The following is an 18,029-nucleotide window of genomic DNA, read 5'->3' on the forward strand; positions in this document are numbered from 1 at the left end:
AGAGCCATCATAAAGTGAAAGTATAGTACCAACTGCAAGAGGTGTCTGAACCGGTTTAGAAAAGAGCATGTTGTGTCGAGCAAGTAAGTCCACAATGTACTTCCGTTGAGAGAGGAAACATGAGTTTTGGTGCAAGAGAACTTCGATACCGAGAAAGTAGGATAACGATCCCAAGTCTTTGATAGAGAACCTGGCAGCCAGCTGATCAATGATGCGAGAAACAAAAACAGTATCGCTACCTGTGATGATTAAGTCATCAACATATACCAGGAAGTAAGCAATGAGACCATCACGGTTAAACACAAAGAGAGACGTGTCCGACTGTGCATGAACAAAGCCCAGCTGAAGCAAAAAGCTACGAAGTTCTTGATACCACGCCCGAGGTGCTTGCTTAAGACCGTAGATGGCTTTCTTAAGTTTACAAACATAAGAGGGAAAATTGGCATCAATAAAGCCAGGTGGTTGTGCCATATAGACCTCTTCATCAAGATGGCCATGGAGAAAAGCATTATTGACGTCAAGTTGCCGAAGAGCCCAACCTCGTGACAGTGCTAGACTCAGAACAAGACGAACAGTAGTGGGCTTAACAACTGGGCTAAAAGTGTCATAGTAATCAATGCCGGGTCGTTGGTGAAAACCTTTGGCAACAAGACGAGCTTTGTATTTGTCAATAGATCCATCAGGATTGCGTTTGATTCGAAACACCCATTTACAACCAACTATATTCTGTGAGCCAGTAGAAGGAACAAGATCCCACGTACCATTCCGAAGGAGAGCATCAAACTCAGTGGACATCGCAGAACGCCATCGTGGATTAGTAAGGGCTTGAGTTACACTTGTGGGCTCAAAGTCAGTAGATGGATGGGAAGAGATAAGGCAATACTTGGGGTTCGGCTTGTGAATGTTATTTTTGGAGCGGGTGAGCATAGGGTGGCTATTGGAAATGGGTCTGGGCAAGGTGGAAGTAATCGGAGAAATGGGAGGGACAGAGGAAGAGCTCGGTGGTGATGAATCATCGTTGGAGGCCGTGAGCGAGACCGAGGATGAGGGTTTATCATTGAGCAAAAGAGACGAACCGGCAGCACCACCACGTGAGGTAGACGGGACTTTAAAGAAAAGAGGGGAAGATGACGAAGGACTCGAGGGTGGGACAGATGAGACGGGCATGGAAAATGGAAAAACGTCTTCGACGAACTCAACATGACGAGAAGTAAATATTTTGGAAGAAGATTGATCATAGCAGATATATGCACTTTGTGTTAAGGAGTAGCCGAGAAAGACACAAGCACGAGATCGAGGTTCCAATTTATGAACGGTATATGGACGCAACCATGGGTAACATTGACAACCAAAGACACGAAGCTTTTGAAAGTTAGGGGGATGACCAAACAATTTTTCAAATGAAGACATCATGGAGAGATTGGATTTGGGTAGGCGGTTGATGAGGTAGGTAGCTGTGGCAAAAGCAAAGGGCCAAAAAGTAAGAGGGATGGACGCATGATGGAGGAGGGTGAGACCGGTATCGACAATATGACGGTGTCGACGTTCTGAAAAGCCATTGTGTTCGGGAGTATGTGGAGGTGTTGTGAGATGGGTAATCCCACTGGATGCAAGAAATGAACGAAGTGCAATATATTCCCCCCCGTTGTCTGTGTATAAGGTAATTATTTTAGTTTTGAAGTAGTTTTCTACAAGAGACTTAAATTTGACAAAGGTTTCAAGAACATCTGCTTTTCGCCGTAGAGGATATAACCAAATGTACTTAGTAAAGTGGTCAACAAAAACAACATAGTACTTGAATCCATCAACCGAGAGAACAGGAGAAGACCACACATCAGAAAAAATTAATTCAAGGGGTGTTGAAGATGAAAGGGTAGATTCATAAAACGGAAGCTTGTGACTTTTATTAATTTTACAAGAATTACAAGAAAAGTTTGATAGAAGACGGGAAGATAAAGAAAAAACATTAGATGAGGCTAAATGACGAATAATTTTGTGGGATGGGTGACCAAGACGGGAATGCCACAAAGACAAGGAGTGAGTGACAGACAAGAGAGCACGTGGTGGAGCTGACGAGCCCGTCGTGACCGGCCAATAATAAACTCCGTCCTTATGTGGTCCTTGGAGAAGAAGGGCCCCCGTTTGACGATCCTTCACCTGAAAGCCAGACATGGAAAATATAACAACAACATTGTTAGTGTTACATAATTGGGAGACAGAGATAAGATTTTTTGTCATAGTTGGAACACAAAGAGTATTTGGGAAGGATAATGAGGATGAAGTGGGTAGGTTTAGAGAGCCAGTATGAGTGATGACCAGGCCTTTACCATTACCGATGACAATGTCATCAAAACCATCATAAGGAGAATGAAGCGAAAGGTTCGCAAGATCAGTAGTGACGTGATGAGAAGCACCAGAGTCTAGGATCCATTCAGATGGTGTTGAAGAAGCTGATGGATGAGTGGCCGTGTGAGCACTTGGCACCGTATAGGCTGGACGAGGCCGGGGACGTGACTGTTGGACAGTAGGAGTCCATGGAATATGCTTGAAAACGGAACAACGTTTTGCGGAATGGCCTTGTTGTTCACACAATTGGCAGCGACCGAGATACGGGCGTTGTCCTTGATTGTCGATGGAAAATGGAGGTCGAGATGTCAAGGAGGCGTGTGGCGATCGGACTGACTGACCGCGAGTTTGGTTAAAGGGGCGGGGAAAACCACGCGATGGTTGGGGTGATGAAGCATAACTATGTGGGGAAGACCGAGTAGTAGGGAAAGCTGTGGCAGGGATAGGAGAAGATGAATCTGTTTTGGCCGCCAGTTGTGCTTCATGGTTGAGCAGTTTCTCATGTAGCTCATCGAAAGAGATGGATGTTTCTCGTGCTTGAATAGCATTAGAGAGTTCTTTATAATTCTCGTCAAGGCCATTAAGAATTTTCATGACGAGATCTTCAGAATCAATCGAGACGTTCATAAGGGCTAGTGCATCAACAGTGGTTTTGATGCCTTGCATATACTCAGTGATAGACTGAGTACCTTTGACGGGGTTGGTGAGGCGGCCCTTGAGACCGAGAATGCGACCACGAGTCGGCTTAGCATAGGTGTTGGAAAGAGTAGTCCAAGCATCATAGGATGTTTTTGCAGTAGCAATGAATGGGATTAGTGACGGTGTGAGAGAACCGATGATGGCGTTGAGCAAGAGTTGGTCTTGACGGATCCATATGAGATAATCGGGATTGGGTGATGAGACACCGTTTTGCATGATGGTGGAAGGTGGACATGGCTTTGTTCCATCAATAAATCCGAGTAAGTCGTAGCCGATGAGAAGCGTTTGAAATTGGAGCCTCCATGCGGTGTAATTTGTGGATGTGAGTTTTAGGGGTGCTTGTGCTGAAACGTTAATAGCAATGAGGTGTGTGGTGTTGTCTAGAGGATTAATGACGGTGGGGTGGGGGGTGGTTGATGACGGTGTGGTGGGAGTGGAGGCCATGACTTAGAAAGAAAATTTTTGTGGTGGAGGTGTGATCGGCTAGCGTTAAGAAATGGGTGGCGTTAGCCTTGAGGCTCTGATACCATGTAAAGATCTTATTTGATTTAGAATTCTTAGATTGTTGTTACAAATGCCCAAATAGGGTATTTATAGGCATTACAAGAATAATCTAGAAAGTCTTAGTTATCATATTCTAGAAGATTGTAAGAATAATCTAGAAAGTCTTAACTATCCTAATCTAAAAGTTTGTAAGAATAATCTAGAAAGTCCCAACTATCATAATCTAGAATATTACAAGAATAATAAAGAATAATCAAGAATAATCCGGAGATATCCTATTATACTTATGGTCTTCAACATCTTTCATTTACTGTGTGGCAAGCTCTCTTCATCTCTGGGACTGATCGGTTTGGGTGGTGGGGAGAGGAGGTGTTGGGCAGTTTAGAACTTATTTGTCTCTATAAGAGCCACCAAATCCACAATGTGTTAAACCATGGATTCAATTCATAGCTTCTATAGCTGGTTTTATTAGATATTTGCAAATGGGTTGGCTAGTGAACCAATCTTTTTTCCCCTTAAGAGGTACTTGGAAGTTAGACCCAACAAGTTATTAATTTGGTCTCAAAACCTAGGCCTAAACACAAATAAATGGGGTTAACCATTGAACCCCATCATGTGTGACAGACTCCTTTATTGTTTTATCCAAAAGTCTTTCATATTTGGAACTTTTTTGTGATCTAAAGAGTCAGAGCAAAACTAACATGACATCACCTAAGATATCTTTTGTTAGAACGTTACAAGAATAGGATCATTAGAGGAAACCCTTAAAACGTTTTCCCACCATTTTTGGGAAGTTATTGTAGTATCATGTTCGGTTTAACGTGATCGCGATAAGATCAAGATCCTAACTTTATCCAATACATGACCATGACATCAGGGTTCGTTGTGTACACTTTTGCACAATTATCGGTTCGATGTTTTACCTTCTTTTTGGGGAATTTATCATGTTTGATTTACCAATTGTTCAAATTAATCATTCATAGAGGTTTGTTGGGTTGATGTAGCAAGGGGTAGGCAAAAAGTTCATTGGGCTCAAGAGTGAAAGAGGTGAGTGGTCACTTACAATACTAAAGAGTTGAGAGCCAATTAGAACCTCATCATATATTAGATGCGATCAAGGACACTAAAGACAAAAAAGTTGTCTAAATTCCATTACTTTCCATTGTTTGGATTGAAAGAAGGGGAGAGAAGAGAAACTCAATTTCTCTCCACCATGTTTGGATTGACAGGAGAGAATTTGGGATAATTTTGAAATTTTAAAATTTCTTAAAAGAGATTTAGGTGTAAAGTTGAAATTATAAAATACTTTAAAAGGTGTCTCTCCTCTTCTCTCCACTTTTGAACAAATTTTTTTTTCTTTCTCCTCTTCTCTCCCCACATAACAATCAAAACAAGAGAAATAGAGAGAAATTCATTTATTTTTTGTTCTCTTCTCTTCATTTCTCTCAATCCAAATACAATATTAGTGTTATATTTCTAGTTATCCAAATTTTTTTTTCATATTTACGCCCTTACCACAATTAGTAAATGAACCCACTCTAAAAACATCTCAACTTATGATGCCACAATAAATAATGAATAAAGATTTGCTGTTTTGAAAGTTATGTGATAAGTTGATGAACTAATGGCACGACACCAAATGTATTGGAAAGTTGCTAAAAATAAAACACTTGAACTGTTCCCAAATTTTCTCTCAGTGACCAATCACTTTTGCTCATTTAATACACATGGCATCGTGCCATTGATTCATCAACTTAACACAAACATCTAATATCTTTTTCCAAGATTTTCAATAATTTATAGAAAGAAAAAAAAGAGGGGAATTCGTTATTTGAAACGATAAAGTGAAGAAATACTATATTCAGCACTAGACACTCATATTTCATTTAAAAAAATGTCATTGATATGCTTTAGATAACAATTTAATAAATAAAAAATATTCAAAATACACTTTTTTTATATTTTTATATACTAGATCCAATGCCAATTTTCACATTAGATATGAAATATTTTATTGCCTTAAAGAGTATGATTGCCAAAATTTGGCATTGCTATCCTCAAATATCATGTCCTCATATCATAATGAAAATTAAAAAAAATTATTCTCAAATCTGTTAAATTTATTTATTTTTATTATTAAAAGGTATTATAAAAAATTTCAGTCATAAAATGAACTAAAAAAATAAAAATACAACAACCTCATTCTTCCACGTGTAAGGATAACATAAGTGGATTATCAAGATCTAAAATTACATATTATCTCCCCACATAGAATGTACCGAGCTACCTCTGCTCAGCATCTAAATGATCTTAGATTGGTACATTTATTTTTTATTTGTGGACCTCAAAGTTTTGATTCTAGATCAAAATATTTATGATGTGGGCCCACTTAATTTTTTTTAAAATGGGCCCGATTATGTGATTCAGATATGATGCATATCTGATCTGATCATGAAGAACCGGGTCACCAAACCAAACAAAGTTCAACAAACGCGCAAGCACTGGTTTTTGTTTGTTTATTAAAGGAGGCGCCTTTTTTTAAGTATATTTCATAGCTGGTCCTATCTGAATTCTGAAATTGTGGTGTTTGAGACTTCGAGGCGATACGAGACGAGAAACACTGGCACGTCTCCCAATGAACTAAATTCTCATACAGAGAGAGAACGAGCGAGATCCGAACCCTAACCCTAAACCTTCGTTCCTTCTGTGATTACAGGTATACAGATCAATGGATCTCAATCTTGTTCGTTATCTTTGTTGTTCTTCGATCTCTTCAATTGTTTAGCTTTATTTTTGTTTCTGTTTTAAATGGAATATAATCATAAAGTATCGAAATTCGAACTGAATTCATTTATATTGATGGATTAGGTTTTGTAAATTGATTTGTTATGTAATTTTAGGTTTTTTTGGTAATTTGTATTTCTTATGAAAATTTGATGGAATTGTTGAGATTGGGAGCTTGATTTGTTTGATTAGGTTGTGTTTTTAAGGTTTTGATGTGAAGTTGTGTTATCTGATTTCGACTTAGTGTCGATTTAGCTGATATGTAGTGGATTGCTTTTATGATTGTTCTATAATTCGATATCTACTCTGTTTCTCAACTAGTAGTTATTCCAATAAGTTATAGACTGTGCGAAAAAGTCGATTGAGATGGTTTGATTCATGTTTGAAGTCACTTGAAAGGATACATGCATTTAGATAGAATAGCATGGATGAACGTGATCTTTGTTCAAGTATGAGGAAATCATTTTTTTTTTTCCTCAAAAAATAAAATTTTAATTTAGAAAATCCAAAATTTTAGTGAATCCAGTATCGAGGGAGAAACCTCTTCACGAAGATGGTTATAATCTAGAATGCATAAACGCTATCTATTGGGATTATCCAAGTTCAAACTCAAATATGTTTCTCTTCATAGACTTTACCCTATATTACAAAGATTGTGTAGAAATCTTCTTCAGATTATCTAATTATGTTAAAATTGTATAAACAATTTTGGTAGAATTTAGAAATAAAAATCCCCAGTAAATTGTAGTCTGATGCTTGCTAAAGTATAACTAAAGGTATGTTCCTTTAACAAAAAAAGAAGAAATAGAGTAGTAATCCTGACAAAACAAATCTAGACTAATGTAAATGGTCGTTGTTACTGGTGCAATGTTGTCAAAGCAATTAAAGCCTTTTTTTTTTTTTTTTGCTTTGATTCTTTTGCAACCAATCTTACTTTTATATTTGTTCAAGAACCCATTAACTTTCAGTTTGTTTCCAAACTTGCGGAGGTTAGTCTTAAAAAATCCAGGTATTGGTGGTGGACATATTGAATGTGTTCCTTCATCTTTCCTTTCCTTCAGAATTTAGCATCGTGTGAGGACATAATTTCTGAATATATAGTTAGGCCATCTTCAACTTGACTTAGTTGGATCCTAGCTCTAGAACTTCTTGATTTGTAGTTTCCTAGACTTCTTCTTCCTTTTTCTTAGGATGAAGGTCATATGCTCCTCTCTTTTGGTCTTGACTTCAGAGGTTTTATTTTTTGTTATGGATTTAAGTGCGATGGCAGGTTTTGTATCCCAGTTTTATGGTAGTATCATGCACAGACTTTACCACCTCACTGAGGTGGTACCTTCAAAATGCTTTTGCCAAGAATTGAACTTATAGGCTCTTAAAGGGAACTTATTTCTCAAAAGAATTTGCATGGAATCATGGGCTGACTTCACAATCGAATGTGGCGGTGATGATTCACGATTCACAATTTTATAGGTCTTGCTTTCCATGGAGTAACCAAAAAAAAGCACAATCGAATCCCTATCCCCACTTTTAGGATTATATGATATGGCAATCCACATGTTTTCAATTTGTCTGAATTTCTAGGAACGGTATCACGTGTTAGAATGTGTTGAGAAGCATATCCATGTCTATGCACGTGGACGCAACAAAAAAGTCTAGTGGGACTGTATCATTTTGACACGGGTTTCCACACAGTTATGGAAAAAGTTTGTGATGTCAGGCTCCCACAGTATATTTTTATGTTTGCAAACTTAATGCTTTGTTCTTCTGAATCAAATCTCTCTTAAGTATTTCGTGAAGTAATAAGTAGGTTATATTCAAGCAAATTTGAACCAAATTGTTGCTGCCAGCGTAAGCACAGAATTATGATAGTAGAAATGACAATTATTGCATACATACTGATAAGACCAAGGGATACTTAGTGCAGTCGAGGCTTTTCTTTTTCAAATAGTGTGTAGAGGCAACTCTGATCATTCTTACTTTCCTGTTGTACATTCAATGTCCATTTTTAATTTTTTAAATTATTACTTGGAAAAAATGTGCATCTTTTATATTTTGGCTGAATCTTACGGATTTTCTGAAAAATTTATGGTTCTGAATAATTTAGCCGCAAAAGGAATTCTATGGTGGGGCAGTTATAATGAAATTGTCTGTTTCCTTTACTGAACAGGTACATTCAGCCTACAATGAGTACGTTAGACACAACCAGAGCTGAGCTTGCTCTTGTGGTCTTGTATTTGAACAAAGCTGAAGCTAGGGATAAGATATGCAGGGCAATTCAATATGGTTCAAAATTCTTGAGCAATGGAGAACCTGGTACAGCTCAAAATGTTGATAAATCAACTAGCTTGGCACGAAAAGTATTTCGTCTCTTTAAGGTTAGATGTAGTTTGTTGTGGCACTAATCTTAGAATTGCTATCCATTGCCTGGGCTTTCTAGCCGCTGTTGCCTCCTCTTTTTTTTCTGGTTCTCTTCATACTTCATAGACCACTTTCTTTCTCGCATGCTTTCACATTCAACTATATATGGCTTTGATGGGAATCAGGGATGCCATATCCAGACTTTGGTTTCTAATGCATTTACTTTATCTACACCCTTAAAGAGGAAGAAAAGACTAATCATGGATTGAATACACTTTTGGGTGCTCTTCTATATTTGACTCATTTTGATGGTTCATGCTATTGAACTTGCAGTTTGTCAATGATTTGCATGGTCTCATCAGTCCAACTCCTCAAGGAACTCCTCTTCCAATCGTTTTACTTGGAAAGGTACAAATTCATTGCCTGTTGATGTGCTTATGAAATACATCTCCCCTCTTTCTTTGTGCCCTTTTTTTTTTTTAATGTGATACTTTGTTTCAGTCCAAAAATGCATTACTGTCAACTTTCTTGTTTCTGGATCAAATTGTCTGGCTTGGGAGAACTGGCATTTATAAGGTACTGTCTTTATGTTCCTTCCATTATGTCTTCCACATAAAATATTTGCGAGAAAAAAAAAAAAAAAAACTTAATTAGTTTATTGGTACTCCAGAACAAAGAACGTGCAGAGCTAATTGGCAGGATCTCTCTTTTCTGTTGGATGGGCTCCTCGGCTTGTACCACCTTGGTTGAGGTTTGTACTTTCTGCATTCCAGCTTCTATGAGAAAGATTTTATACGTAGGAATGTGTTAATAAATGAATGTTTTAGCTTTTGATCGAATACCCATTCACAATATGAGCCCCAACTTGAATTGTCTGTTTTGTTCCTTTTCTATATGAAGCTTGCGGAACTTGGAAGGCTTTCAGCATCTATGAAGAAGTTGGAGAAGGATCTCAAGAACACTGATAAATATCAAGTATGTTTAGCTTGACAGTACAGACTTGTTTTAAGAGTGTGACGCTATCATATCTTCTCCTTCTCCATTTTTTATTCCAAAGATTGGTCTTTTTTTTCCTGCCTTTGTGAATGCAGAACGAGCAATACTGCAACAAACTCAAAAAATCAAATGATAGGACCTTGGCTCTCGTAAAAGCTGGTATGGATTTGGTGGTTGCGATTGGGTTGCTCCAACTGGCACCTAAGAAAGTCACGCCCCGTGTAACAGGAGGCTTTGGATTTGTTAGCTCATTGATATCTTGTTATCAGGTAAAGGCAAAATCCTGGTTTGTTTCTATATCTATGGTTATATAGTGCAGAGTTTGGGTGATGAAATTTGTTATGTTGTGCAGTTGCTTCCTTCCCCACCGAAGACCAAGACACCATGAAAGCGGGAGATTCAAGCTTCCACGCCATGAAAATAATTCTTCAGATTGGTAGGGATATGTGTTATTAAGCTTTTTAGCAAGTTCATGAATAATAGACAAGTTCCGCTAACTTGACAAACGTTCTCATTAGTCAGTTATCAATAACAATAACACATGTAATAAATATTGTCTAGCTAGCCTTACTAAGCATCCTTGGACTCACCTTATAACATCCGAAAACATGATCCAATGCTTCAAGGTTGTAGACGACTAAATTCTATGAATTTTGAATTTTTTCTTGAAAAAAAAAAAATGTTATTTTTCATTGTTAATTTTAATTTTTAAATTTTGGAGTCAGGTGGAAGTTTGGTAGCCGTCCATTTTCAAAACCTTGGATCAAACCCAAAAGAAATTGTTTTGTGAATTTTTTGGATATGAGTTTTTGGATGGAATCTAGAGGACTGGGGTGATGGATTTTGCAAATGTGGTAATCCATTTGAGCAAAACGACCCTGGGTATGGCTTAAAATCTTACCAAGGAAAATGTACCTCTGATAGATGTCCAAGCATTTTGTGGACTAAAGCAGGTATAACCCGCATCCCCTATGTTAATGAGGTACATTTTGTGGAGGTTGGACTAACCTTTGGGTGGTTGCTATCGTGGTTTAATTCATTTGAGATCGAGATGCCTTGGACAAGTCATCCAGGTTTCAGAGGCAAACTAGGCTAGATGACATAAATTAACTTGTCCGAGATCCAACAAGACTGGTTCGGCACTGAGTTTTATATCTTTTGATACAAAATAATTAAAATTTAATGATTTAAATGTTTGTTATTGATAAAGAAACAAGATTTTCTAAGCATATACTCATCCACCTCGAAATGAGAAGACATTGTAATTATTTACATTTAATAGTTTTAATCATCGGGGTTGACTTGGTCTCTGTGGAGTGGTTAGAGAAGATCAGATATTGGGTTTTAAAACCATGGCTTTGGCGTTATTTAAATGAATTGTGAAAATCTGACTACCCCACTTGACAAACTCAATCGACTACTCTGAACTGTGCTCCTCAGGGTAAGACGGCTGCACTTCCCCGTAACCAAGTGTATCTTGAGGAACCGTGTATCCTAAAGATCACAGTTCTATGGTTCCCGAACTTGTCACGTCAGATAGTCAATTGAGTATGCCACGTGGGGTAAGTCAGATTATCACGACTCTATTTAAATAGAGGCGTTTTGTGTGTCTGGATCCCCTTAGTAAAAAACATTTTGCAGATAAACAATTTGTACTGAGAGTAGTTTTTGGATGGTTATGATTATTTTTTCCAGGTAGTCTTTAGATACATTCATGTATGTACAATTTAAGGTACAAGTTTAATGGAAGTAAATTAGTAAAATAATTGAAAATTTAAAAATGAACAATGAAAAAAAATAAAAATCAATTAAAAAATATTTGATTTGCCGAACCAAATTGGTGGGTTCGTCGAATTTCATGCTTCGATTTGCCAAATCTGACCAAAATTCAGTGGGTTCGTAACCTAGTATGAACTTTACCACAAACTGATTCGCTTCATATGAACCGGTTGGTAGAAACGAATTAGGTAACATAGGTCTCAACTCTCAAGTGGAACCATTAACCGGCCTCATCTTCATCTAGAACTGCTGTCAATGGGCCGGGTTGGGCCATAAACTGACTGGTGTAACTGTTAATCGTGCCTAAAAATACCAGCTCAAGCCCAGACTATTGCCAAATACAAAATATCAACTATGTCCAAGCCCGATCCAGTTCGCAAATCATACATCCAACAATATATTAATATAAAAAATATATTAATTCTTTAACCCTTAGTTTTCAACGTATGCCGATTGATTAGTGGGATAGCGGGGACCCAATTGCCACTCCAAATCTGTCCCTATCCCCTGCACCTCATCCAATATTTTTTGCGAGATTTAGAAATATGAGTTTTTCAATGAAATCTAGCTAGCTTTGTTGTTAGGTTTGCCAATTTGATAATCCATGTAAGGGACCCAAAGATCTTTAAGTAAGATTTGAAATTTTATTAAGTTAATTATACTAACTTGATTCACAAAGTTAAAATTGTAACTAACAGGTATAGTCGGTAAATCTCTCAATTTTCTTTTTCTTTTTTTTGTTGAAAGAAGTGGGATCCAATGTGTGGCGGCACCCGTTAATGGGAGCAGATTCAGACTTGGTTGGAAGTTGACGTTGAAGTTGAAGTAGAATCAATCCAACTTGGATTGGGTGGGGATCTGATCCAATCCCATAATATAACATTATTTATTTGTCTGTTTTAGACCTTAACACCTTACATTGCTAATCTAATTTAATCTAATAAACAATAGATCATGATCAGATCAACAACATAAAATACAATATCTATAAATTACTTAATCCTTAGAACTCATCCAATATGTAAAAAGGATCACAATAGTGATCTTAGCGAGAAAAAAAAACAAAAGCAAAGAAAAAGAGGGACAATCTCTGAGAATTGTGGGTCTCACTTCACACCCTGAAATACGGAGCTGTATTTACTGTTGGCGTGCATCACGACGTTGTCATCCTTTTATCAGCCAAAGCTGTCACCTTATTAGAAACAATGAGATAACTGGGCCCACCACCAAAGCCAAGCCAATAGGATCCAACCGTACACGTCAATCAGTGGGACCATCAGGTTCTTCAACTATACAACGACTGGATCCTTCAGATCATTCACTTGTCCAGTACTTTTAAATTCTTGATTGATAAACGAGTTATTATTATTATTACGTCATCAAAAGACACGTTTCGACTTCTTCGAAGCATTTCATTCTGCGCCGTTAAAAGAATAGATTATCACCAGTAATTCACGTGACTTAATCAGATCATGACACGTGGAGATTTACTATTGGATGATAAGATGGCGATCGAATACGTGCACGGAAAAAACTTTAAAGGTTCAACGACCCTTCCCTTCCCTTCCCTTCCCTTCCCTTCGTATGACACGTTTATCCATAATGTCGTTGACCATAGTCTTTTCCAATAGACCAATGAAAAATGACTTTAGAATCCCTTAATTTTTCTTCCAGAAATCAGTAGGTCTTCAATCAGATGAGTAAGATGATGATGATGACAATGGTAGGATGATGATCGTAATATTAAAACAAAGATGTAGTGAGGGCATTGAGATCACTTTTTGTTAATTTACTAGAGAAGACCAAGGTCAAGAAAGTATTTAAATAGAACTGTGCTACACTGACTTTCTACAAAACTGCCTTCAACACTATGATTAATGAGAACTATTGATTTTTATCAAGTATAGAACACATATCTAGAGGAAAGAAACTACAATTATGGGCACACCAACGTGTTGAAGGTAGTGTAATAGGAAATCAGTTTAGCATTTTTTATTTAAATATTCACAAAGGCATGTCTTTTGTCATGATGCACCACGTGTCATGTAAAGAGAAGGTTCTTCCAAAATTTTGACTTAAACCTGTCTTCTTCTAGGTCGTAGGATCCACCACCACTTCAAAATTCTAAAGGTTTTAAAATTTCAAACTGTCTCATTAAATGTGTTTGAAACTAATGAGTTTTCACATACTTTTATTAACTTTAATACTTCTTTTTGGAAAGAAAACACAGATACTTTGGAAGGGTTTGGAGTTTTCCATTATTAGTTAGTTTTTTTTTTTTTTTTTTTTTTTTTAAGGTTTTTGTTGTTTTTGGTTTTTGATCTGTTCAAGTGGTGACTGAAAATGTGAATTTAATTAATTAATTATTTATATAAAGTTAATTTTAGCCAACAATTGAAATTTCCTTTTTTTTTTTTTTTTTTTTTTTTTTTTTTTTTTTGAAAGGTTAGCAGGGTTAAGGCAGACCCAGACCAGTATAAGAAGGGGTTCAAGGGGTTTGAACCTAAGACCTTGGGAACAACCTCCACAAAGTCTTACCACTGAGCTAAGTGGTCCTTCTTTTGAAATTTCCTTTTTAAGTGTTCACAATACCTTTAAATTTTTTACATGGACCCAATGAAAAAATTTGGATCACTTCTCACCGACTAGATCATACTTTGGTCACATTTTCATCATTTTTTATGTGACAATAAAAAGCTTATCGAAGATGAATCTAAATCCGCATCTGACAAAGACTAAACATTAGATAAAATTCATTGTCAAGTAATTAACTAGAAGTTCCGGTCTAAGAGTGAAGATCGACTTAAAAAAAAAAACCCGGAAATGTTGCGAAGATGGAGTCAACTCAGAAACGTCATGACTTAAGAACGTTAATCAAGCATTGATTCTTACTCACGGCCAATCATGCCGATGAAGACCAATAAATCCGTAATTGTTTGAAAAAATTAAGTTAACCAACGTTCAAGTAACGTATCAAATACGGGGATACCCACTATAAAAAAAAATGAAAATAATAATAAAAATTCAATGTATCAATAACTTTAGATTGTTCGTCCAAAGAGAATGGAATTTAGGCTTTTTTTGTATTATGTAGATATTTAGAAAAAACATATGGTCGACATATATAGCAACGTTACATCTAATAGGGTTATGAGGTTGACGTGGTTTAAGGTCTTTTTAAGTTTGAATGGGAATCCATTTGTGCAAGTCTAATGTAAAGGTGGGGATGGTGGAGTGGTCTACTCAAGCATGAAAGAAAGTTTATTTTTGATCTTTCTACGCGTTTTGAGTGACCAAAGGTGCTGTCGGTACTCGGTTTTAGTGTTTGGGTCAAATCGGTCTTCATGGGCTCAAGCCATTATAAACACTAATTACCAAACAAGTCGTCATCTCGATTTGGAACCAACCATTTGGCACCAATGAACTATCTTCAACGTATTTTAGGATTATGTATTTGATTGGATTGGACTGGGTTGGGTTGGGTCGGAAAATACGCCGATTATCCAACTTCCCAACCCTAGTTCGGGCTTAGGATGGATACTTAGCTCATGGACCTCGACTTGAGGTCTTTTTTTTTTTTAAAATCCAAGCTTTACTTGACTTGGTCAAATATAGAATGATTTTTCGTTCACACCACCACAACTGTTTTGACATATGGTGCAAAAAGAATAAATCAATAAAGAGGAAATTTCTCTCCCGACCACACATCATTTATCCAAAAATTTTAATTTTAAGATTTCAAATCTTTTTTGACTCAAGTCAATTATCACATTGGCAATTTAACACTACAACTTTATAGATTTCATGAAAATACTCATATTAGAAAAAATATAAAAATTCAAAAAAACCTTTTTTTCAACTTGATCCAAGGTGTTGAAAATGGTTGGCTACCGTCATAGAATTTCTTCCTCTACAACCTTGTGGCATGGATCTTGTTTTTGAATACCACAAGATGATACAACTAAGAAATTTCATTTTTTCCATTGTCGGTAGGAGAGAAATTATTTTCTCTTTTTTATTTTATCTTTTGCACCACATGTCAAACGTCTATGTTATTGTAAGCCAAGAATCATTTGTCAATTTAGGATACGCCAATTATTTATGAAAAACGCTAGTTTGACCATATTAGTTAGATTAGAAGATTTAGCCAAATTTGGAGTCTTATCATGTTAGGTTTTTCTTACTAATTGTTTTTTTTTTTTTTTTGATAAAGGGGGAGTCCGGACATACATCAGACTAGAGGGACCGGATGAGCTAGGGTCGAAACCAAGGCATATGGGACCCTCTTCTGAGCAAGTGCAATGCTCGCACATCACATGCCTTAGGTAAGTGACAAAACACCCTCGCAAGTGGCCCCAATGAAATATTGCTCATACTAGGTATCGAACACATAACTACGGGTAATATTACCATATTTAAACTCTAAATCCATGATAATAATTGTGGGAAGGTTTTTATTGGAGTATACAAAACTTGGTGTCTACAACACAAGCTACTCGTCCCTCAATCTTCTTATTTATTATATTAAATATTTTGTTCAGGAAATCTATAAAAAACACTCTGATTTTAGGACTTAAAAGAAAATCGACAGAAATTAAATGAATAAAACACAAAGGCTTCCATACTTATTATAGATCTATTTGGGTCTATCATTTTAGAAAGTTTCTTTACTCTGATTGTCTGGCTATTTTATTTTAATTATGCCTCCAATCCACTAAGCTCCAATTTGTTGTGGACTACACTTGTGATTTTCTAGTTAGATTGCACTAACCTTCGTTACATTTGGGATCGTCAATCATCACATTTTGCTAATGTGTTTCTACTATTCTCTTTCGCTTGTCACTTCTCGACTAGTCACATCTTTTGCGTCTCCTCTTGAATGATGGATGTTTGATCGTAATGTTGGTGGGACCTCGATGACAAGCTTATATCTCCCATTGGTTTTATGATCGATCTCAGGGTCTCAGACAATATCAATTAATCACTCGCTCTTTTTTTCTTTATAATAATAATACAATAAATTAGGATACATGATCAAATCATGATATAATAAATATTCACATACATAGATCACACTTGTTCTATTCTAGTGGAGTCATGCTGGTGACATTGGATTTATTGCAATTCTTACATTTCTGATATGCGGTGTGCATATAACCGTAGATGTATTTCCTCAAGATATGAGTAATAAGCATCTACGATTATGTGTGCATCTTCACGTTAGAAATGTAAAAATCACAGTAAATTCAAATATCCAATGTCACCCCAACATTAGTGATTCTAGTATTCTACTTGGTTTTGACCCAAATTCAAATCGTAATCCAAACCTGAGATCAAGTTAAATTGGTCTGCTCGAAATTGGACCATCAATCCAAATTACATCCTTAATTAGTAGGGACATGTTATAGGAGGATTGAGACTTGCACCCATAAAATGGTACATTTACTTTCCCTATAGGGATCAAATTAAATGTTCCATTTTGTCTTGTGGCATAGGGAAGATACAATTAATTTGCATAAAATTCTTTGGTCTATACTATATATATTAAGAGCCCCTGACATCCAAATTCATTTGCATTGTAAAAGACATAAAAACGTGTTAAACATGTGATGTGAGTCTGATTGGTGAATGTTCTCCTCTCTCTATATATAGAAATAGAAAAACCACCTTAACTGTAGCTAATAGTAGTTGAGTTCTTGTATTTCTCTGCCTAGCTCTCCTCCTAACACTTAGTTTTTTGTTTTTGTTTTTGTTTTTAGTGGACAAAAGTGGAGACGAAGACACAGACAAAGAAGAATCCATTTACGAGGACGACGGTCATCGACATATCGTCTCACTGTTTAGCTCTTAGTCCCTACTTATATTTTATGATACATTGGTTATATTTTTGTATGTTCATCGTCAAAGCAGCATGGGAGAAGTTTGGATTTAAGCAATAATGGTCCATTTACAGCCGTCCAAACACCAGATTTTTGTCTTTGGTTTAGAAATGAAAACGTTATTCCTACACCTTTTTGACTCTCTTATATTATACATTCAAAGATTATAAAAGCTCACATTTTTATTTTTTAAGATGAACAAAATGGGTAAGATCAACTGGGGGGACAATGGCGGTGGGTTGTTGTGATAGTCCTCCCCGAGATTAGTCATGGTGTGCGCAAGCTGACCCGATCACTCGGTTATCAAAAAAAAAAAAAAAAAAAGAGTAAGATCCATTATTTATTTATTTTGGGTGTGGTGTGAGAAATGCTGTTATGATCTGGGCCCACACTTTTTTTGATCAACCAGACTCATGAGTATTGACACAATTTATTAGGGCCGGATTTACCCCAAGAATTTTCAAAGTCTTTAAATTAATGAGTTATTGCGACAGATATTAGTGACGGATAAAAAATTCCGTCATTAGTGCTCCCACAAAATTTTTTTTTCACTCCTAATTACCTCTACAATTTTATTTATTTATTTTTTTCAATTCTTAGTTGCCCTCACATGGGCAAAATCCTGGCTCTACCCCTACAACTCATTGTAGGTTGAAGGCTGATTATAATTGTGGAGCTAAAAAT

At 36.5% G+C, this 18,029-nt stretch overlaps 1 protein-coding gene across 1 annotated transcript; it reads left to right on the forward strand.

The window, feature by feature from the left end:
• The first annotated feature begins 6,029 nt into the window (after positions 1-6,029).
• Positions 6,030-10,338, forward strand: LOC147389644 (peroxisomal membrane protein 11C). Its single transcript, XM_086419151.1, has 8 exons — positions 6,030-6,265; positions 8,501-8,708; positions 9,025-9,099; positions 9,193-9,267; positions 9,362-9,442; positions 9,592-9,666; positions 9,783-9,956; positions 10,040-10,338. The coding sequence occupies exons 2-8, from the start codon at positions 8,517-8,519 to the stop codon at positions 10,073-10,075; spliced, it is 708 nt and encodes a 235-aa protein (XP_086275277.1). The 5' UTR covers positions 6,030-6,265; positions 8,501-8,516; the 3' UTR covers positions 10,076-10,338.
• Positions 10,339-18,029: the final 7,691 nt, after the last annotated feature.

The sequence above is a fragment of the Akebia trifoliata genome, chromosome 12 (assembly GCF_017979445.1).
Source record: "Akebia trifoliata isolate Shusen 1 chromosome 12, ASM1797944v1, whole genome shotgun sequence".
Lineage (NCBI taxonomy): Eukaryota > Viridiplantae > Streptophyta > Magnoliopsida > Ranunculales > Lardizabalaceae > Akebia > Akebia trifoliata.